The 24,005-nt window shown below is 38.3% G+C and overlaps 2 protein-coding genes across 2 annotated transcripts in view; one reads left to right on the plus strand and one right to left on the minus strand.

The window, feature by feature from the left end:
• Positions 1 to 76: 76 nt before the first annotated feature.
• On the minus strand, positions 77 to 21,588 carry vgll4b (vestigial-like family member 4b). The gene is made up of 5 exons (XM_032548736.1): positions 21,379 to 21,588; positions 15,344 to 15,557; positions 6,579 to 6,837; positions 6,220 to 6,337; positions 77 to 5,114 (listed from the first exon to the last, which is right to left on the minus strand). Exons 1-5 carry the CDS (start codon positions 21,458 to 21,460, stop codon positions 4,858 to 4,860), a joined length of 930 nt encoding a protein of 309 aa, XP_032404627.1. The 5' UTR covers positions 21,461 to 21,588; the 3' UTR covers positions 77 to 4,857.
• A 1,749-nt stretch (positions 21,589 to 23,337) lies between these two features.
• LOC116710095 (ubiquitin-like modifier-activating enzyme ATG7) overlaps positions 23,338 to 24,005 on the plus strand; it is a 55,898-nt gene continuing 55,230 nt past the window's right edge. Inside the window, exon 1 of the mRNA XM_032548919.1 lies at positions 23,338 to 23,528. Within this exon, the coding sequence (XP_032404810.1) occupies positions 23,352 to 23,528 (177 nt within the window). The 5' untranslated portion in view covers positions 23,338 to 23,351. The remainder of the gene's footprint in view (positions 23,529 to 24,005) is intronic.

Raw genomic sequence — 24,005 nt, forward strand, 5'->3', positions numbered from 1 at the left:
TGTGTTTAGTTGCAGAAATGTCTCCAACTCTTCACACAACCACATGAAAAGAGCTTCAGGACAGAGACACGCAGTCTGTGGTTTAAAAGCACTTTATTGTTCATCAAGGCTACTTTACGTACAAAAAAGGTGGCCTGCCAAAACCTTTTGAGTAGGAGACACAGAGCCACAAAATTTGTTGATTTTTGATACATTATATTTTACAGTTCAGAGTACTACTACCACTAAGTACATGCTACTTCCACTTCAAAAATCAGACATGGAACATGTGGAGCAATCAGAGTGAAGACCAACTCCTCTTTGATTTGTCAGCTGAATGTACAACTTGATAAAGATTTACTAAAGGTGGAAACTGTGGTGGTGGATTCACAGCTAATTTACCCCTAAAATCATTGGGGGAAAAAAAATGCCCTGGATCAAAATAAAGGATTCAAATGTGATTCAATCTCCATCCATAGAGCAAGACTTACATGCATTTTAGATGTACCTGCCAGTAACTTTTGTTTTTGCACTTTAATGGTAATCGTTCCGTCAATGCAAAAGAGAAAAAGAATGAGTTCCAAGTTAAGTTTTTGTTCAAATGTCTCAGATTTCTGATGAATGTAGACGAACGGGTATGAGTGGAAGCAGCGATTGTCGATGACACATCTGTGTGGCCTAATGTGGTTTCATACGTTTACTGTGTTCCTGCACTTGAACCTTCACTCCAGACAAACAAAACTCTACTGACAAAAAAAAGATCAACTTTTTTCACACAAAAAAAGAAAATGCAATGATTACAATATAAGGACAGAAAAAAACAATTAAATAGCTACATATCATTAACAAATTAATTGTTCCTCAAAAAAATACCTACGATTTTTTTTCTCTGTACATTCGTTACGCACAGCGTAATGATGGTCTTATAGTTACCTAATATAAAAAAAGTATTTTAAGTGATTTTCCTACAGTGTGTAGGGAGTGCATGCCAAAGCATAGCTCTCGCCTCCTACCTACAGGGTGGTAGTGAAATGATAAGTAAATGATAGAAATTAAAATCCTCTGGACTTCTAGCCTCTTTCCCTCATGTTTTCTAGCAAGGCACTCGCTACAGTCGATTTATATGGAGAGGCGTTGCCGTGAGACTCTAAATAAAGTACAGTGCTGTGTAAAAGTATTTAACCCTTTACAGACTTCTTCCGTTTCTGCCACAGTTAAATATTCTAGAACAAACCAATTCTAATATCAGATAAACAAAACAGGAGTAAATGTAAAATGTTCAATTTTACTATCCTCAATCACTTAAAGTGTACCGAGATGGCTCAGTCAAAGATCAGAGTTAAAAATGAGCCCAGCGTTCAGAAGTGGCCTAATCAAAGTTTGGATTTCAATCCAACTGAGATTTAGTATGGCTTATTAGGCCATTCATGCATGGAGTCGTCAATGTGGCCAAATTAAAAGAAAAATAATCAGGTTATTTCTATAGCATTGTAAATGAGTCAGTCAGTTGTTGCCATTCAAGGTGGTTTGCACTCTGGTTTAGAGTGATTACCTTTTGACAGAAGGGAAGGGTTAGCTTCTTCTTGTTTTACCTTAAGCATAAATAAAATCATCCAAAGATTGTTTTTATAAATTCCCTGGTAATATTAAAAATCTAACAAAGAAATCTGTAGGGGGACTCACATTTTTACAGCACTGTAGACTCTTAAGTGCCAAATGAATGTCTTGTGACTCACAGCTTGCGCTAACAAAAGCACAGCTCCTGCAGCTCAGTCTTCGCCACCCCATCCTGCCTGCCTCACCTTACTAGTCACAGAAAACTTGTAAAACTGTTTTCCTTTCATGAAATCTTTCTGGATTTCTGTTTCGTCCCATCTGGTTTGACAGCTGATGATGGAATGTGTGGACAGTCCAGAGAACCCCTTCCATCTTTGGAACCTTGTAGGATCACCATACTCACTACCGACTGCTTAACAGCAAACAATAATAAACCTCATCTATAAACTCAAAGCTCAGTGACATGAAATGATTCTCCATACCACTACTACAAGTCTAGGTCTCTCAAACAAAAGCTCTAAATGTTGCTGAAAATGATATGGCACCCCAAGTAAGTTTGTTCCTTTTGTCTGAAACGAATCTGCTGGATAAAAGAAAGCTGCATGGAGGGAACGCTGGCTGCTGTTAAAGATGCTTGAGGCCTGTAAAAATTTCCAACTGGAGGAATGTATGCCACCGTGGGGCAGGTTGTACTACAAAATATAATGTATTTAGGCTGAAGAGCGAAACAAAGCCATTCTTGAGAAAAGAAAGCACTAAACACCAAATCAAAGCATAAAATGTCAGGTGAGGGAGGTTAAAAGAGCTGTTAGCTAAAAAGCTAGTTTGCCATCTGTTTAGTTCTCCAATTCCAATATGTATTTAATTGTCAATAAAATGAAGATGATACGTTTTTAGAGAATACATCACCAAATGTATTCAAGCCTTTGAGACTACCTAGTACTCAGGTAGACTCTGTGGGTGTAACAAAAGTTAGGCTAAGATGCTTCTGATGAAAACCTGACAGTTTGGATCGACTTGGTGTCTCACACTGAAGTTTGTAGCATCCTGTACCAGCGATGGATCAACATCTGATTAAAACCCAAACCAACAGCAGAACCCAGAGCCAGCCCAACACGATGACGTCAGACGTCGTCGTGCCAGACGGTTTTGAGAGAAGAAGCCGTCATCACCTAACAGAGCCTGTCCGGAGGCCGCCCCACTATAGATGCTTGTTACCATACTAATATTAATGGAAAACAAACAAAAACAATACAAAAGTATAATAATAACATGGAGTACAACTGACCCAGCAGTGAGTGTATAGTGTCTATGTCTGTTACTGACAACAAAAGAAGTAACAACAAACGTCTCAATGAAAAAAAAAAAGGTTAATAGTTAAGCTTGAAATGCTAAAAACCCTAATAGATACCAGCTATTTAAAAATAAAACAAAATACATGCACCTGTAAAAGCATTAATTTACCTTTAAAACCTTAGAAATTATTAAACCACAGTCTGTAGGAGGGGGCACAAAGATAGTAGGGTGTTAGCCAAGTATAATTCTAACACCGGTGTTAGAAAGAGTCACATAAACAAAAGGTGTCTTTGAAGAGATTATGATAATCCTTTCTCCCCCCCAATCAGAAAACCAGGCTGTGTTCCCCCCCACCTCTTTTCTTTTCGGAAACCACAAAGTGACGTGCAGCGTCATCTATCCCCTAATCAGTGTCAGCAGTTAACGCCTTTGAAACACATCAAAGTAGACGGTTCAGTGGAGCCCAACGTTCAGGTCGGATGTTGAAAGAAAACAAATTCTGGTTTTGTTCATTTGATAGAAATTGTCATTCAAATTTAACTTAAGGGGCGTCAGGGGGGTAGTTCTCAGGGGCAATGTTAATTCCACCCCGTATCTGGATCTCATATTCAATACGCACTTTTAAAGTTGAACTGGGCAATAGAAAGTTTGTAATTTGAATGTTTATCTTTCCCTCCATAAATTAGAATTACCGGCATTGATTTCCATCTTGCTTATTCTCCAATCCTTTGTTCTCACACTTTTAAAATGTAATCTTAGACAACATCACGAAGTTGTAAAATACGCTGGAACATAAATTCACCTGAGAAGTGCTTAGACTAGAGGGAAGCTCAGAGTAGTTTCTATGATGACACTTTGATGCTGATACATTTCTAGACTTTCCCACATTTAGTCTGTTAAAACCCCATCCTGCCTTCAGAGAGTTCACGATGTGGACAGACATTCTGCAGGTAGGTGCTGCTGGAGACTGATCACAGATCAGAAGCCTGGCTTCAAGACAGCAACAGACACCTTCCCTTTACTGCTTTTAATTAACATCTGTCCAAACAAAGTCCCATGGTCTATCTAAAGCACTTTGTAGCAGGTGACCAAACATGCTTCTACTGCCCAACCTAACTGGAGTGTGTTTGCATTTGTACAAATGACAATGCATGCAAGACTTTGCACACACATATTGAAGTCAACTAATCTCAGGTATACTTTAAACGGGAGTTATTAGGAAATCAATGCAGGGCTCCAACACGTGAGATAAGATGTGATTGCATCAAAATACACTTTTTAAGCCCCAGTGTGTTCAGAGTCAGATTACAACCCTGACATGCCACCCATACCTTTTTAAGCAGTAGTGCAAATCAGACTGAGTCGATCATCTAAGGTCATATACAACAGCCGAACAACCAGAGCTCCCGTACAGCAGACAGGTGAGGTGTAGGGGAGGGGCTGTGTGTGTGTGTGTGTGCGTGTGTGTGTGTGCTTTTCAAGGTGGGCACTGAATAACAGGGGTTGAGGTTTCTTTGGTAGCATGGTAAAGTGGACTGTGATTGCATTCTAAGGTGTTTCTCATTTTTCATTCAAAAGGCCAGGCATGTCAGAACAGAATCAGCTTACAGAACTATTGTTAGCAAAACAGACAAAAAAACAAAGAAGAAAGTGAATAATTAAAACAGTCTTTCCTCTTCTTATGTACATAAAACTACAAACACTTGCTCAGCTCCAAGCCAACAATGCAGGGATGATGAAAAACTGGAAGGAGCAAGCTGATGCACCAGTCATGTTCCGCTTTTGAATCTTCCTCAGTCAGAACTGATTTTTGTCCGGCAGTGCCAGATAATGGAAGGGAGGTGAGCATGTCTTTATTGCTTGAGTGATCCACAGTGACTGAGCAGGCTTGAGGGTTTTGGCTGTTTTTAGCAGACCAGCAGGCAGGCAGTCCCTCTTGGGAGCTGGTGACAGACCAAAATGGCAGGGGCATGGACCTTGGAGCTGAGATGATTGGATGAGAAGGGGGGGGGATCCTCTCTGCCTTCAAGAGACCACAGACGGGGAGTGGTTGTGATTGACCATGCGACTGTCGGGAGAGGAGTTTGGGCTGCTGCCGGACGACGAGGGACTCCCCTTGTTTTTGATCTGCAGCCAGGTCTCGCCCAGCGCCTTGGCGAAGTGGTCGTCCACAGAGCCAGTGATGGACACAGAGTTGGTGGCGGTGGGCTCAGGCTCCTTGTAGTTCTTCCCAAGGCTGCGACGGAAATGTTCCTCGATAACAGGGTCGCAGGCCGTGTTGGCTGGAAGAAAAGTAGTTCTCGGTTACCAATTTGATAATGAAAAGAGAAACATCCCACATATATTCCGCTTTATGATTTTCTGTGGGCAATTTATTGCCTTAAATTAGTTTAAGAACAAGTAATTTTAGGTCACTGGAAATATCTACTTTACTTTTCGGGGCTTTTTTTATATACACAAAAAGACCGTTTTAAATTTCCCCGTTAACCTCAATGAGATCATTGAAATCCCAGTGGGATCATAAAAACAGCCATTTTAAATTTATTATGGCAAAGAAAATACAACATTCTCAGAAAGTCATGGAGGCTTGAAGTGACTTTTTTAAGTGTTGAAATAACAGACAAGAATGTTTAAGTTATTACTGCCAGCCATAGAGATTCATTGAGAGCAACTCAGTGAACTGCAAATGATCCAAATTCCTAATTGGCCTAAACCAGCAATGAAAGAAGACTGATTGTCTGAAGAAAACAGATGTTCTAAATAGGAAACTCGGTTCTACATGTTGGTTTGCTTTGAAGAGTTTGCAGTTATTCTTCAAAATAAAACCATTGATATATCAAATAAAATATTATTTTCTAAAGTACGATCCAAAACAAAGGCTTCAATATTCCATACAACATAGCTAAAGTAACTAAAGCAGAGATAAAAAGGGATTATGTTCACCTTTCAAAATAAAAATACACTTCAAAGTAAAAGCCTGAATATTCAAGATGGCAGATAACTTTTAAAGTACGTTCTACATTACTAATAGGAGGCTTAGTGGTACAAATAGCAGTAATGAAATGGAAATTATATCTCGTGTTAAACTTTACCCATGTATTTTAAAATAATTCTTCAAATTACTGAAAATGTAGGCTTACATAACTAAATGAACTAAGCAAGTAATGAAAAAGCAAAGCTTAAACATTCAGTTTAGTGTGTTTCATGGTTAGTTCAAATAGGGGTTTTTCATTACCTCCAGATATTAACCGAGCATAAAAAAAAAAGAAATTCTGGCTTGTTTAAATAAACCTTGCATAATTTCTAAGATGAATAATCCACGTTTTTTCAAAAAGTACCCAATTCACTTGATAATAAACATTTCTTCATAACTGTGTTTGCACTCACTGTTGATTCTTCTGTAGTTGTTGGTGAAGTTGGAGCAGCCGTTGTGGGAGACAGGACACTGTGACAGGTTACAGTTGCGATTGTTGGCTGCAGCACACGTGATCACTGATGGACGATTCTGAGAGAACAAAAGGCGCTGTGTTCAATAGGAGTTCTAAGAAATGCTGCCCAGCAAATATGCAAGAAAAGGTGGGATGAAAAATGCAAACAGAATAATTCTGCACCAATTTTTTTAAAAAAAAGTCCCACAGAGGAAGCGAGGCTAACAAAAGTACATTAGTCAGATTATGACTAAGTAACTGAACTATTTCAGAAAGTGTTCAGCGGTGGAGTCAGAAGAAGCAGGACGTGCATTTTACCTGCTGCCGTTCCACTGCGCTGACTGTGTGCGGCACCGAGGCCATAGCTGCTGTGCTGCTGCGTGGCGTCTCCACCATGCTGTTTTTGGTAAGCGCCAAAGGCTGGTCCATGCCTGCTAACGAGGCCAGGTGGTGGTGGTGGCTGTGGCCATACAGGTGGTTGGCTTGGACCCCCAGATGACCAGGAACCACAATGCGCTCACTGGGACTCCGCCGATGGTCCTTCACAACAGGGGAGTTGCGGTAGTCTGTCGGTTTCCTGTGAAACAAGAAGAAATCACTTTACCTTAGCAACAACACCTAAATTGAATTTAATCAAAAAGTGAGTTTTCCAATTGTTTGACATATTTGTTGATTCATAAAAAAAATCAGAAGAAAAACTAGTGAAGAAAGAGGAATCAGGTAATGATTTCAAACAGATTAAAAGATGACAGTACAGTAATGATCTGACAAACTCAAACACTAATTTCTCAGATTACTTGGAGTGTTGATAAGCCCCTTCGATAGAATCACAACCTCTTTCACACACTGTCTCCATGTGAGCAAGGCAAGGGGAGCTGTTGCCTAAATTTATCCAACATGGAAGGATTCCAAACTTATCTCTGCACAAAGGGACAAATGGGCAGCAAGTTCAAAGCTTTAAAGCAATTTCCTTAGAAAAAGAAACTCAGCATCATCTCTCTCTAGGGAGGGAGCAGCCAGCACACTTAATACCGTTGCATATGAAAACGTTAAAAAAAAACAAAAAAAAAACTGCAGCCAAAGTTTACTGTCAACATGTGATTAAATCTGCAAACACATTAGAAACGTTCCCCTTTAGGTTTAGCTCCATTTCCCTAAACCTCTTTTCTACAACAGTGGGTTGAGTAATTAGGTCATGGAAGCCCAACTGGCCACAAAGAGTTCTCTCTCTTCTCTCCAAAATGTGAGCTCATCCCAGGAAAACCAGAACTGATGATAAGACTTTACAGTAACAACACTAACTTAATACACATTTGGTCTGTTTTTTTCCAGCTCTGATGATAATAACTTTGATATGTTTGTTACACAGCGTTTATACCTGACATTGTGCAGACTTGCTTGCAGTTTAACAGGTAGTGATTATTCCAGTGAGTGCGTCAGATGTGGTCCTTGTTCCTTGTGTGCGTGTGTGTGTATGCGAGTGCGTTCCTGTGTTGCTCCATTCCCTTCTGACATTGAGGCCCAATTTGAGGGAGCAAAACGTACTGTACTGCCTTCCAGCTCTTCATTTCTCTCCACCTGCATACCCACTTCACGGGTTGAGGGGGTGGGCTTATTTATATACAAAACTTACACACTGACCTCCTCGCTTCTACACAGACATGCAGAATCCTTTAATAAGGATGTGAATGTGTGTATTCACATCCTTATTAAAGGTTTCTGTGATGCAAAAGAGAACGTAGTAAATCAAATGTTTTTCACATACTGTACAACTAAAAGAATCCAAACATTTTTCTTTTTAGAAAGGGAGGAGATAAAATGTTTATGCCTGCATGCCAACACCCTGTTTAAAGCAGCTTGTGATATAACTGCAGCATTCAGTCTTCAATCCTCTGAATCTATCGGGCTCCACCTGCTCACTACACCTTGCCAAAGTTCTCTAAACCTCTCAAATTGTGAGGTTTGGGAATTTCACCCACACATCATGATGCTACCACCACATTTGACTGTAGGTATATTCTTCTTTTTGTGATGTGCATGGCTGATTTGGTAATAAATATATCCTAAGAAGCTGTGGGTTAAAAGTTCAAGTTGGGTTTCATCATAAATGGAAACATTCTTCTGCAGAGTGATGGCAGGTATTAGCCAGGACAGGAAATAAATTATTCAATCCAGCTTCTCCTTAGTCTAGACATGTGAAGAATACGGAAGACATATGGGTCTTTTTGTACCATTCTCTTGACTGATGACTTTGAACAAGAGGACATTTCCATCCTTTGTAACTGGTCTACTAACCATTGCTTTAAGCTAAGGTATAAAAATTGAGTCTGGAAAAATCATCTGGAAAATCCTAACAAAACAGCTGAGCTTTACTCACAGTTGTTCAGATTCAATATATCTGATGGTAGGTGGGAACTTTCCCCCTGCCCCCAATAAAACTGGCCTTTTAACAGTTCACTCTATTTTCTATATATAAACTATTCAGGGTCAACTGAGTAAAAGTGACCTAATTTATTGCAAACAATCTACATTATAATAGAGGGTGAAAAACAACTTCATTCTTTTCCAAATAACTTGTGGAGGCATTTCCTCAAAATAGTGAAGATTGCTTCACTATGTTGTGAGAGCAAACATTAGACTTTGTGGTACAAAACCAGGAGGAGCTCTTTAAGGTGTGTTTGGATGCAAAGCAAGTTCAGATAAACAGTTGTAGGACCATGTGACCAGGCAACCTGACTGCTGGGTCAAGCATCTGGAGTCCACAGCACCATCCTCCACAAACAACAGCGAACACAAAACAGGAGAGAGGAGGAAGTGGGGAGTTGCATGTGAATGGTCCAGACCTTTAGCTCTTGAAAGCGCGAGCGAGGTTGGTAGTTTCCTTCATTTGTGCTGAGAGCTTACATGAGCAAAGAGACCCCCCACTCTTTTTCTCTCCTAATGCTCCCCCCTCTCTTTTTCTCACAATCAGCAGCAAACTTCCTGAGGGTCAACTGAGGGATAGACTTGGCAGCACTTTTATAAACCCAGGCTCACTGCTCACCAACAAGCTCATGTGTTTTTCTTTAGTGGCATCAATATCCATTTCCGTTCTACTAAAAAAAGTCGAGGCTTTTTGAACTAAATCATGTAGAGAATAGGTGTGTTGTGCAACTCTTATTTTATCTCCAGATGTAACCAATACCCGAGCCTAGAGGGAAGAAGACAGACGAGTCACAGTTTGACTGTCATCACTGCCAAGGAACAGCCATGGCCACATCCTCATACAAGAGGGCAGTCGTCACAGGAACCAGTGACTGAGGATTAACAAATCTGCCTAATGAATGGCATGGCTGTTGAATCAATCTGCCCCCTCGTCTTTCTGTGGCTTGTGACTACCCACTAACTCACACTTCATGTCAGGGTTCAGGTTTTTAAAGCCTAACCTGTGTCCTTGTCTCCATTACTCACTTCTCAATTCTCATTGAAAGGTCACACAGGGAGGACGGAGGAGGAGGACATTAGGGCAGATATAGAGAACTGCCCATGAAACAAGGGCCTGAGATAAAACGAGGTGAATTATAACAGACAGTAAGAGCTTTAGTTGGGAAAAAGGAACAGTCTCTGGAAAATAAACATATACATGTATATTTTTGTAGAGTTGGATTGTTTCCATATTGTTTCCTGGTTTTCTTTGAATCCTGAACTGATTCAGATTTGGAAAGTTTTAATATTTTCCAGGATTATGACACAAACAGAAAAGTGTGCTGAAGGTTCTTTTTAAAATACTCTTTTTCCCCAATTCAAAACTGTGTTTATTCATCTCATAAAAGTAGCCCTAGCCTTTATCCAATTGGTTTTTTTTTAATTAAAAACAAAACATGCATGAAAGTTTATCAACAGAAAATGGTGGAAATTCTATTTGACCCAACAATCAAAGTCGATAAAAAAAGAAAAACGAATTCCAACTGATTGCTTATTAATTATTAAATGTATAATGAAAGGATATCAGCAGTGACACTCACACACAGTCGTGTTTATATGGATGAGAAAAAAAAAAAAAACACCCAATGACAAATTCTAACCAATATTTACTACACATTAGGTCAGCAAAGCTGCATCTTACTCTCAAAGTGAAGGTTGCAATGACAATCTTTTAAATTCGGCTTTTTTCATGAACCGTGTGACTGAACATCAGAATGAACTCCGCAGGAGAATAAAACAGAGCAAATATCTGTTTTGAGTCTGTCCTATAAAGTCCTGGGTTTGTGCAGCATGGCATTAGTGGTAGTCACTGTGGTTGGGACTCACTGCAGGATCCCTTAATTTAAAACCCAGAAATTCAAAGCCCTCAGTACATAAATGATACGGTACAATATCTTGAACAATATTAAACCACTCAGATCTGTCAGTAAGTAGAGGTTTTAGAGGAGCCAGTAGAATGGCACCCCATCTTTAAGTCAACCTCAAGTTTCAGATCACAATTGTGCATTTCAATGACTGAAAGGGTCAAAAATACCTGTTTTGGGCCCGTTTTCAACGACTCAAAAGTAGAAGCATGTATATAAAGCAAAAACTAAAATTGTCTTCAAGTTTTAGGAGTGAAACTTTGAGATAGAACTCAAGCTATTGAAGGAAAAGCTCTGTTTTCTCTTGTGGCAAATGCACAGGGGCTATAAATGTTCTACACTTCTTCTCACAGTTCTGCTCTAAAGTCTTCAGAAAAATCTTTCCAGCAAATATTTGGTTGGGCACATGTTCACTTCCTACTGAATAAATTCTAGAAGAGAAAAAAAAGAGAGATACAGACAGGAAACATCTGGAAAGAATAAAGACCTAATAGACAGAGATACATAAAAAACAGGAAGCAGTGTGAATTCACCAATTCCTATAATGTATATGAAGATCTTAACCCAGTTTATTCTGTTGAATCTTTATAACTGAGCTGATGTAATATTTGAACCATTTCTTATAAAATAAACAACAGAAACTTCTGTATTTTAATCCAACAATGTGTGTCTATCTAAAGGAAAAAAATAAAAGACCAGTTTTCACATGTTTTCTGACACTGGTAGTAAATTCTGACAACCTAATACTACATAAATACTGAGAAATCTGGCAGGTTTTGCAGCTAAGTGATAGCAGAGAAACTGGTTGGTTATCGGAGCTGGAGCTTATTGAATATGGAACAACCACAAGAAGGCTAAGATAACAACATGAACACAAAAAGCCACACATGCTGAAAAAAGGAAGAAAAAAACCTGATCCTTCCCTCTTTCCCTCATATGCTGATTACATAAATAGTCTCATGTAAAACAAGAGCATAACAATGACTTCCCCAGGCTTGGACACGCATACTAACACATCATAACTTTGGCCTCTTATTTTCTCCCAACAAAGCCTCTGGAGTAACGTCCTTGAGAAAAATTTTTTGCTGGAGTTCCCCGTAGAAGGCATCTGTATTTCTGTATGCTGAGATACTGGACTTGCCTGTAATCTTGCTGTAAGCCACCATCTCTGCATGGATAAGCTTTGAAGGGTACAGGACATAAATACAATGTGAATATGTCAGAAATTCAGGAAGAAATGAAAACTACACTTTCTTCAAGAATAGACTATCAAATTGACAGTCATGCTTTATTTGTTGTTTACGGAGCAAAGAAATCATGTTTTCATAAATGGTAATTCCATCCAGGAGTCATTTCTACTGGGAGTCAAAGTTCTATCTATATCTCATCTAACATTCTCCAATCAAAACAATACCTGGCTGTGTTACTGGCACTAAAGTTGAAGGAAAAATGAGATGGCTGAAGACTTCTATACTGGCGGCTCTGAAACTCCAGAGTGGTGCAGAGGCAAACAGGCTGCAGCAAGCTTCCAGTCTGCAGGCTCCAGTGGGCAGGATAAGGCTTCTTTTGTTCAAGACTCCTCCTACTCCTCAGAGAAAATGAGAAAGTATTCCCTGCTGTCTGACCTCACCCCACACAGATGCACAGATGCACACACAAATAGGAACACGCACATGCACGTATGGGCAACAGAATGCAATACATGTGAATAACTTCTGAAGCAGATGCAGTCTCAGTACAGAAAAAGATCCTGCCACTAAAACTGTCAATGCCCAAACAGGGTTTAAAGATTTTAATATATTTTACTTCATGAAAAGGTGGAACTGTACTGATAAGACCGAGACTGCTGAGACAAATACATCAGAGCTAGATTTTCGATTTCAAAGTTAACTAACTTTGTTTTTCTTGTTTATTCAGTTACAGTAAAAGTTTGGAAAAGTTAAAATGTTCCTTTATCTCCTCACAGGTTCCTCTTACTAGGCATCTTCTTAAATCTGAGGATTTCCCCGCCACCTATTTCTGCACACTGCTGGCCAGCTGGCTAAAACAAAACTACTGTCATTGCCAACAACAAAAACAAATGAAGCTGTTAGAAAAATATACATAGTCAAGAAAAACACCAACAGCCATGGCCAGGAAACTGAAGTAGTTCATCCATCCATGACTCCATCAAGGAAACCACAGCTGGCTAGCTGCTGGCAGCACATCTGCATGCTGGCAATCACAGCAGATAATTCTAACTTACTAATTCATCAGCTGGGTATGCTTGTTATAAATCTGCTAGTATTGGGAATTGAATAGCAAAAATTATATCTATTTCTCAAAATAAACCACTGAAAACCACTACTAACTCTAGCAAGGGCTTACTCCTTATTGTTGCTTAATTCTTTAAACAGAAATAAATGGTACAGATGGGATTATTATTACATAAAATTAAATTTTATGTAATTTTAGCAGAATTAGGAATGACTGGCAATTCTGTTTTAAATTTTTAAAAAAACATGGTATACTATCTTGCTTACTATTTTCTTGTGAATACTGAGTAATATTTTGCTCAAGGTTATTTAGATTCTCATGCTAGTAGGTCTATTAAATTTAACTAACTGCATAAACAAAACATCTGCTTTAAATACATTTCTGGGGCATGAAACCGGTGTCAACATTGAAAATATGATTGACTTAACATACAGAAGAAAACTAAAAACTAATTTGCACAAACATCCATTTATCAGCATACATAGAAAATTTACAATCAATTTTACACATTCAGCAACATGCAGCTGAGCTGCCCCCTCTGCATATCAGCGTGGATGCACGTGTGCTTGTGGTATTCATCCTGCAGTGTTTTCTAAGAAAAGTATTTTTACAAACTATTTTTAGTGTGAATTAGTGAACCCATCATTCTCCACTCCAGTGTAAACACTGCCTTCAAGTCAGAGGCTAACTCTGGCGGCTGGTTTCAACAAGTCAGTCAGCAGTTGACTTTACCAGAGAATGTATGTCCTTAGAGAAACTTCAGAGTAAATGACTAAGGCTGAGTGAAAGGAAACAAGGTCTCCAGGGTAAAAATGTATCTCCATAACAATTAAAGCTCTATATTTTCTACCAAGCTGAAGCAAGGCAACTGGAAATTTTAACTTGTTGGAGCTTAACCAATACCCTTAGAAATCAATTCACTTCAAGATCAAATGACAAACTGTGGAATTATGGATGCCATGACAGCACAGCAATCTTGAAAAGCCCTAAAAGTCATTTCTTCAACAGTTTCATCTTTTAAAAACCATACTCTAAGCTAAGATACGGATACAAGAGAAAGTGACTGTGGCAAAATGAGAGCTGATAGAACAATAAGTCCTTTGGTAATTTGACTCAGACTGCCAGAACCAAGTTGAACTTGTTCAACTCATGATGCACAAGTAGGCGCAAGTGGTAATAAATATATGAAAATTTAACCGCAGAGTGCATATAAAGTGGATCATAAAGTGACAAACCAGAGAACAATACACAGTGAGGAGGAGAGATAATTCTTAACCGTAAGCAAGATAACAGCACAGATCAAGACGACAACTTGATTTTTATATGAGCCCTTCCAGGAACCAGGTCAAATAACCTCTTCTCTTTAGGTCTTGTTTCAAACCAAAGCATCAACTTCTATGTCAAACAAACAAACATAAAAAAACAACCTTTACAAAGATTCACTGATTGAAAGGACTTACAGAACTAGAGTCCTCTGAATAATCTGCTGTTTGAGACTGAAGTGATCATGTGTTGTGCCAAAACAAACATAAAAAGTATTTGGAGGAGGCAGAACAATGCTCTTTACAATCTACTAGAATTTACATAAATACAAACAATAACTACACCTCTCTTTGTATGCTCTTACTATTTTTGGCTAACTTTGCTTCATTTCTTTGCTCTGTTCTTTACATATCAGCTCAATCCATCATCTAGAAATCAGATTCAAGCTCTTTTTCTCTGCTCTGGTCAGCAATCGGTAGGTCAAATACTGGAAAATGTTCTTTTTATTTTTTCTTTTGGCATGGAAGGTAAAGAAACTAACTCCCTGAGTTTTTAGGTTTATGAACATATCAACCAACAGCATATACTTTTTGGAGTTTAATTTTAAAAAACGCATAAAGAGGAATGATTTTGTAAATCCTTTATTTTCTGACGGCTTCAAAACTATTTACTATAATATAACTTACATTATTTTTGCTTTATGTTTAGACCGCGCAGATTATTAGCAATGTCCAATAATCTGTGTGTCTTTACACATTTCAATTGTGTAAATCTTGACTAACTGGTAGAAACAGCTCTTTCTAAAACTTACTGGTCTGTTTGTAATAAATAGTAATGGCTAGTCTCCATGAATGACTCAGTCCTGATGGCCACCTAGTCTGAAGTGGGAATGTGGAAATATTACACGAGTTATCTTTCTGTTTGACTGTTTCACAGCCTTCAGATTGAGATCCAGCTTTAAGAGGCATCTTACTCTGCAGAACCACCTAAACCTGGCACAGAATCCTGGAGTCCAAACTGGGACTTCTGAGAAAACGGCCCCGTGCTGCAGCTCACTCAGCCAACAGAAACACTTAGCAAGCACAGGCAAAACTCAATCTGGTAAATATGAGGCAACTCCACTAACAAACTCCAATAACTATGGAGTCTGTGAAAAAGAGGATAGATAAAGACCAATAGTGACATTCAAAATCTTATATGAGTGTATCATTTGAGCATATCTTAGTATGTACTCACAGCTGTGCAACAAACAGGCGACTCATCTTAGCTACGTGCTCATTGTCATCCATGTCACTGTCCCCCTGGTCCCCACTGAGCTTCCTCTTGGTGGGGCTGATGGGAGGAGGGCCAGTCCTGTGGCTGGAGATTGAGGAAGAAGAGGATGACGAGGAGGAAGACGAGGATAGCGACAAGGACTGGAATCTGGGGTCCCCTCTTAATGCTGCCTCACCTGCAAAAGGAAGAAAGACAAATATGTACATATGAATTGAAGACAAAACTTCACCACTGGCTGTGACTTTTGCTATTTCAAATAGCACAAAAGTTATACTACCAAACTTATAATCAGCAGTTATTCTAAGTGATATAAATCATGTCCAAATGCTAACTGTTATATTGCTTCTTCAAACAGGTAAACTGCAAATGCAGCTTGAAGACAGAGTTTTTCTGTCCAACTTGTTTAAGCTGAAATTTTGGATGTTGACTTCTTCAGTTTGCTGAGCGAGGCATAGACCCCTGGCATCAGCAGCGTATCTGGTCAGCAACGTTGTGGGGGAAATAGCTGTGGAGAGACTTCATATACACGTGTGTGGTGTGAACTATTTCTCTGTCCGCAGCCTTGTCCTGGTACAGAGGGCCTACAGAGTTGTCAGTGAGTGGGAGTTCAAGCAAGAAGGGATAAGGAAAACTACTACTGGCTCAGTCTCAGCAAGGGGACTTTCCACTGCTTCGTTCAGCCTCAAGCATCTCACTGAATTCACCACAAACAAAACAAAGTCTGCACTAATTCTCCCTTTCTGACAGGTTCCTGCTTATACTGAAACTTCTCACCTGCACCGTTCTACTTCAGTTTAAAACCATCCTCTATTAAAAAAACAGTACTAAAATGAATCGCTGATCAAATCCTATGCAAAGTTTTTTATTTGTGAATTGTAGAAACACATTTAAACCTAAACTAATGGAGAGTGGCAGCTTTGTAATGGTTAAACGATTTGAAATAAATTGCTATAAATATTTATGCTTATTCTGCACAGCTTTTGGCAAAAAGAGGTCATAAAATCTGATGGAAATTTGGCTCAACTTATCTGAGAATCACTGGATCACTCAAGGCAACAGAGCACATACACTAAAAAGATCAAGGTCATAAAACATCCAATAAAATGTCTTGCACAACTCCATGTATATTTAGTTTTTGCATGCCCTCAGAAGCATAGCAGCAGCTCCTCCCCCATCTTTGGCATGTTCCTGCTTGCAATTCTGTGACCATGGCAACAAGGGTGACATCATTGTTTTTTGGCAGGGTAGAGGGATAGCAATAAAGGAGGAAGAGTGTGACACTGCACTGTCCAATCAGCATCCAGCAGATAAACACTCTTATTGTTGAGCACGGTTTCACACAGAGAAAAGTGGCGAGTGTTTCCCAAAAAAGCAAGAAAAACATTTTAGGGAGTTAAAAAGTGCTGCCAACTGAACTCTTATTCTTAAAAAATGTGTTTCTCTTTATTTGGTCGAAAGCAACACTATTCAATAAATTAAAATAAGCACAAATTTATAAACGTGCCAATTTAACCTATATTTTCCTCATTCAGCTGTCTATCGCAGTTGACAAACCTCTAACTTTGGTGAGTAGACAGTAGTGCATGTCAGATATGTTCATGGTAGAAAAAATATTCCAAATTGAAACATGCAAAATAAATCAACTTGCACTCGGAATATGAATCACTTGAACTTCTATGCCCCTTTTTTCATCCCAGAACTTCAACAGTGAAAATGTTCGGTGTATTTTCTTTGCTGATAACAGCAGGCAGAAGAATATTAAGAAACAGGCAGAAGGACACGATGACATTAGAACAATGATACAAAGGAGCAAAACAGTTTGTGCAATTTCTAGCAATTTAACTTTGAATCAAAGGACAGAGGGGAACAAGAAAATAACACCTCCTACCATTACAGAATGAAAAGAATAAAATACTCCCTCATTCATATAAAAATGAGCAGGAGCATACACTTTACATCTGGGATTAAATGCTCTGTGTAACTGCCAGTTTTTCAATGTGGTTTGTTTTTATTAAAATTGCCATATATTTTTCCCATTAAAACAGTAGAATGAAAACAGCACTCTGAAGTTAAACTCCACTCCATTTCCCCCCGGCCTGGTCTCCCAGTTCGTTAGGTCTACATGATCAAAGCTTTTTTCTCTTGATAGAACTTCAAACGGCTTGGAATCAGGATGAGATTGGATTACAAACTGAGGTGAACCTCTCTCTCCCTCCGTCTGCCTCCTTCCGCTCTTCACTCTCAGCTTACTGTCATCCCTCCTGGATTCTTAAAGTTTTAGTCTTCTGTTTTTTTATTTTTCTTAAACAGCAAAATAGTTATTTTTGACAACGTTTCTTTGTAACTTAATCTTTGGGTTGCTTAATTTTCTAACTATTTAGATATTTTACAATTTCCTTAATAAAAAGTGCACATAATGTTCTCGTGTCAGTAAGCTGAACTTTTAAATCCAATATTAAGTGTATTTCAAAGAAGTTGACAAAAGTGCTTTGAGGTACAATTTAAGCAACTATTTTGTTTTCAGCTCAACAATATAATCACTAGTTCTGTATTACATGCCTCTCGTCACTGTTTGGCCAACAAGGGCCAGAAAAACTGAATATAAAAATGAGTGCCTACATTTTTTAGGGTAATCATTCAATTCAAACACTGGCATCCAACCAGGGAGCCATGACTAAAACCTGCTTAGCATAAAAATTTCATTTGTGAAATTAAGTGGAAGCAATAGGTTTATAATTTGGCACAAATATGAAATTAAAGATGTACTAGTCAAGAGATTAAAATCAGCCAATTTACCTTTCTTGTCTCTGGTTGTGATTGGCAGGACAATTACAGAAAAAAAACCTTAATAAATGAATCAAAACAAAGAACACTATCTGTTTCTGTCTTCCAACACACCAATCAACAGAATGTGGTGTTTACTTTCATTTTTTTTAAAAAGCTATGAAAGGGTGATTTGGTATAGCGTTCACTGGTACTGTGAACTGGGATAATCATGATAATCTTCATTTCATGTCGGATTCAAAAACCACCATCTACGAAAACTTGCAGTATCATGTTTCAGACTTGGGAGGACGAGAATCAGAATTGGTAGAAACTGGAATGGCCAGGTCAGAGGTCAAAGAAAGCCAGAAACTAGTACTAGCTGGAAATAACACAAGAAAAGAGAATCACTTGACATCCAACAGTGACAAGATACTTCCAAGTGACTCCTTTGAGTTTTCATGAACTGGCAGTGCACCATATGACAGTGTCACTGCATGTAAACAAACATAAATGGGTTAAATATATCACTTTGTACAAGACTTAACAGATTTGTGCAAAGTAGCCTCTCTTTTTAAAAAAAAACAAATAAATTCATCCAAACTCAGAACTGAAATTAATCAGCCTCATAAGATTACTTCTCTTCTCTTAAATTAACAAGTCTTGAGGCCTCGACTCAAAACTTGAGTCTTTTCAAATACCTTGATTAAAAGCTGAAAGTAAAATTTACAGTAATCAGTGGAACATAAACATCAAACTCAGATTAAATGTTTGGATAACTGGATGAAGCTCTACAACTTATAGTAAATGCAGTTCCAGAAGGTAATTAAACACAAAACTACTGACTCATTCAAAAAAATAGAAATGGCTGCTTATGTATGAATGGAAGAATAGTTCAACGAACACTTAAAAAAACACATCATAATAAACGTATAGCAGACTCAAATGTAAGCATTCAATTCTCTCAAAGTGATTGGGCTCCACATGTTTAATAAACACTGTAATGCTTGAGATTGTAAAGAAGTGTCGACAATGACAACAATGTGATGGCTTTAGAATATATCTAAGGCTATAAAGACAAAGCACCAGTATGAGCATGCATGTGTGTTTGCCAGGAAATGTGTTTGAGTAGGTGTGCTCATGCATACAATAACAAGTCAAGGCACCCACAGCATCCCACAATTCTTCCAAATCTTTCCTTGGCTCAATGTGTTTGAACTTAAAGAAACTGAAAGAAAAGCCCTTTACCACCAAGCTTTTTAGCCAGTTCTTTTATCTTTTTTCTTACCAGCAGGCACATGACAGAGACAGATTTTAGTTTAGTTCACCAAAATCAACAACAACAACAAAAAAAACAATTAACTGGATTCAAGTTGAAGTAAATGCTTTCAGAGACACATAAGCAAATGAAGCTTTATAAACATTAGGCTCATCTAACAGCAATTATTGACCATTCCCAGGTTTATCTGCAACATCTTTAAAGCAAGCTTTTGAGAAGCAGTCTAAAATTTCTGTCGTGTCCAAACCACAAGCCATTATGTCAAAATAGAAGATTTCACTTCCAAGGTGCAGAACAACTCAAGGACAAGACAGGTAAGAACTTGCATGATCAACCCCATAGAAGCCGTATTATGACTGAAATGATCTACCACGGGGCAATGTGGGCAAATGCCCAGGGCGCCCGCGGCAATGGATGATTAAAAATAAAGTATGATGCAAGTTTAGGATAACCAACCATGTGGAATTTAATAAAAGGCTCCTGAGATGTTGTTTAGTTATCAATCAAAATGTCAAAATACACCATCATGATTGGTGAATTTGTAGTTGGGGTTGGCCTAGCATCTGTAGCTTTTTACTTGCTGAATCTACAGCTTTCCTGGAACAATGCTGAGCCACATTTAATGATTTAAATGTTGTAGATACTGGTCATTTTTCTTTTTCACCATGTCGTAATGGTGTGGTTGGACATTTCGGACCACTTTTTTTTGTAAAAACAACTGAAAAGTTAAACTTTGGAATTTATTATAACTTGCCATAGTGAACTCTAAAGAAGTATGATTGTGATTATGGCAAATAATGTCTACAAGCAGGAGATCACTCAAATTATTCCTTATAAACTTGATCTACTTTTTCCTAAAACTTAAAATAGAGTGCCTCATAAAATATGCTGTTTGTTGATGTGTTTACAAATTGAAAAAGTACTACTTTGAGGTATCCCCCAGCTTTGCGTCAGAACTTATTTAATTTGAAAGATCCTAACGTAAACATTTAAACAATACCAAGATTACGTATCTAGGTAAAAAGTAATTTGAAATCAATCATGGATGTTTATTGTTGTTATATAGATACTTAAAAACACTATTAGACTATTAATTACCAGAGTTAGAAGTAAGAAATGTGTATGTAAATCATTTTTACTGTAATTACTTTGTGAATTTGGTTTATCATAATAACGTTCACCTGGAATAAAGAAGTGATTATTTTGGCCATTGGTAATCATAAATAATATGGTATTTTTCAGTAGGAAGGGTTTGACATGTTTTGTGCCTTCTGGTAAAACTGAGTTTCTGAGTTTCAGTGGTTAGTTTAAGGGTAAGCTAGTTTTATTGCCCAGGGCCACAAAAGATGTTAATCCAGCTCTGGATATGACAAGAATTAAACTGTTGAAGGTTCCTGCTTTTCACCTACATGACAAACATACCTCTAACCTTTATCCCAGAGAAAATAGAAAGATAGGAAAATATTCCTATAAAAAATATGACTACAGGAACAGAAAAACGAACACCAGATTCTGATTTATCTAAAACTGTTAAACTACACTACAACTGAAACTACTGTAAAACAATAATAAATCACCATACGCAATAAACGTTATTCCACCCAATCTGAGTTTCATTAACCAACCTCAATTAAAATAATAAAGTAAAATCAATAAATCAGACAGCACGTAAAAAAAAAAACTTTTGCTCTCCAAGAACGCATAAAACAACGTACTTATCCGTTAGCTACCGTTGCTAAAATACACTTAAAGAAGAACCCCCGTTTCTCCCAGGGTTTTAAACATTTACAAAACATATTATTGTTTCATAAGTAATAGCTCACCAGCAAAGAACCGATCGGAAAACTTCGACCAACTCCGTCGTTAACGCAACCTCACGCTTTAACAGCATCAGCAGCTAGTATGAAGTTTTTAAAAACGGCTATTAAAAATGGCCACAAACAGCCGTGTTTACCTTCGTAGCAGAGGATACCGATGTTGTTGTTCATTTTGTCCAGGTACTGGTAGTTCAACAGGTCCATCTTCGTTAGATGCATTTATCGAGCTTTCATTTAAAACAACAACAAAAAAAAGACCAGCTTTTTCCTCCTTCTTTCAAGCGACGGTCAGAAAGCTAAAGGCCCAGCCTCCAACTTTACTTCTCTTAAAAACCGTTAACAAAACAAATAAAAAAAAAAGTGGCTCTCGCTGTTGTTTAAATGGGTCGCGGTATTTTTTTTTTGTTCCCCCTCTTTAAATATGAGCTGACGTATTGCGACGATAAGAGCGTAGAAAAAATAGCGAAAAAAAGTAGGCGTCAGTTGTCCTCACAGCCAGCTGTAAGTCGACTGCACTGACACGCAGGCTATGCTTGGTATGACTCCTATGCTGTAGCAGTGGTTTCCAGTGCTGCTGAGAGAAGCGCACTGGGCATGCTCGCAAAATCCCTGGAGCGCCTCAAATATCAGAGATGTTTATATGCGGAAGATCAGCCCTTAAAAAAAAAAAAAAAAAAAAGACTTACTCTCAGGGCAAGGCAGGGAGACAGAACTTCAGAGGGTTACAGCCGCAAAACATTTGAAAATATAGTGAAAATAATTTCCTAAAAGCTAGCTGCATGTTCTACCAGTGAATATTAAGCATGCCAAAGATAACTGAAGTACAACTTACGCACAAACAACACTTCCAGAGAAAGGTTATAACAGAGTAATAAGAGGTGATATCTCACTACTGGTTATTATGCGAGGTCACTTTTGCGACAACATGAAATAAGGAAGATGGAAGTTGTGAAAGGTATAAGTGATAAACTGCCCTGCAACTGCAAAAAGATATGATATATCTTGTTTTACAAATGTTTAACTCTTTCAACTACAGTTTTTAAATTGTAACATATATATCAACAGATGGAGATTCTACACCTATGTATTGCATTCAATGCTTTTTGAGGGACTTTGTATTTTGCCCTTTGCTTCATTTTGCTTTGCTTTTTTGGAAAAAAAAAAGACATTTCAGTCTTAGAAATGCATTGTATGCTTTTCATAGACTCTATAACATGCTTGTAAACGGAAAATTCGGTTTAAATATACGGAATAATACTTTGTTTTATTGATTTTAAAAGATCCCGGAACTAATAGCAGGCCACTGGGCTCCGTTTTTACTTTTAGACTGACCCTCTTCTGCCCCCTGGTGTCTGAAAAGAATGTTCAAGAAGAGGGGGAAAAAAAAGAGAAAAATGCTTTTTAAAAAAAGTTTTAGTGTAAGTTCTTTGAATCATTACAGGATGTGGAAAAGGTGGAGGACAACATTTGCATATTTAACTGGAGAATCACTGAGTTGGGGTAAACTCAAATGCATGTTGAGTTTACACACAAACATGCATTTGTCATGACATTTATACACAGACTCGGGGGGGACAGATGATGTTGAGTTAATAAATAAGTAAAATTGTACCTTCTAAAAAGTTTTTAAAAAACCTACCCCCTTCCTACTTACTCGTACACATGAACACAAAGGCATCTCCCCTCCTCCCTCGTGGCATGACCCTCTCTAATGGTTGCTCAAAGCTCAGGTCCTTGTCTAATTGGTTGTCCTTTGTTTCCAGTTTCACACACAAAAAGAGCCGACTTCAGGCTGAGTCTATTTAATTCTAGTATTTCTTCTACAGCTGGCGTCCTGTGGGTTAGTAGGGCACCTGCAAAGTACGAGGACTGCAGCTGAACTCTGTAGTCAGCTAGTAAACTTGGATTTGATTGTGTAGCAGTAAAAAAAAAGAGACAGAGACAAAAAAAAAAGGAGGTTTTGGGAAGTCTGTCGATAAAGAATAAAAATAAAAGCTAAGTCGCATGTTTTCTGTTAACTTTGGGGTTTATACACACAGTCATTTCATCCAAGGCTTAATAAGATTGTCTCCGCTTTCATTTCCTCTTACAGAGCGCTGAGGGCTACAATATGAGCATCCCAATGCCTGGCCACCCAGTGAATTTCTCTCAGGCTACGCTTTCCCAGGCCCAGAAAGATGTGGTGCAGCTGGAGAAGCTCATTTCAGAACATGATGTGGTGTTTTTGCTCATGGACACAAGGGAGAGCCGCTGGCTGCCCACTGTTATAGCTGCCAGCAAGAGAAAGGTAAGAAAGGAACAGTGCAGCATGTGAAATGAACTCACACCAGTGGCTTGGGGTTGAAGCTCAGGAGCAATTAAAGCTCCATTTCATTTTACATACGAACAACGACTGACATAATAACACGCATTGTCAAAGTGTACACCTGCAGTGGAGTACACTGAGCAAATTATCATAATGCTTTCTGAGGCTTTTTGGCCACTTTTAACTCATTAGTGCGTATTGTACATTTGATGGGCGGCTCTCTTCCACCACTGTTGTCACAGGAAACAGCTGTTTACAGCACAAAGGTCTGACGAAGGGTTTTTCATTTTAGACACTACAGAAAACCTTTTACTATAAGAATTTACACTGGCTTTATGTCAGCAATGGCTCTTAAAATATAAAACACCACGTGTTGTGAACATGTTGTGAAAATTACATCGTGTGAAAGCCTATGTGAATTACCTTGGATTGACAATAAACCTATTGTAAGCAAATTTG

Source organism: Xiphophorus hellerii, chromosome 20 (genome assembly GCF_003331165.1).
Source record: "Xiphophorus hellerii strain 12219 chromosome 20, Xiphophorus_hellerii-4.1, whole genome shotgun sequence".
Lineage (NCBI taxonomy): Eukaryota > Metazoa > Chordata > Actinopteri > Cyprinodontiformes > Poeciliidae > Xiphophorus > Xiphophorus hellerii.

Excerpts from the sequence above, each read along its gene's own strand:
- vgll4b (XM_032548736.1), bottom strand. The coding sequence starts at position 21,460 with ATGCATCTAACGAAGATGGACCTGTTGAACTACCAGTACCTGGACAAA. Across the intron at positions 15,558-21,378 it reads CGGTATCCTCTGCTACGAAG|GTGAGGCAGCATTAAGAGGG; the intron begins GTAAACACGGCT and ends TTCCTTTTGCAG. Across the intron at positions 5,115-6,219 it reads CAACTACAGAAGAATCAACA|CCAACACGGCCTGCGACCCT; the intron begins GTGAGTGCAAAC and ends CTTTTCTTCCAG.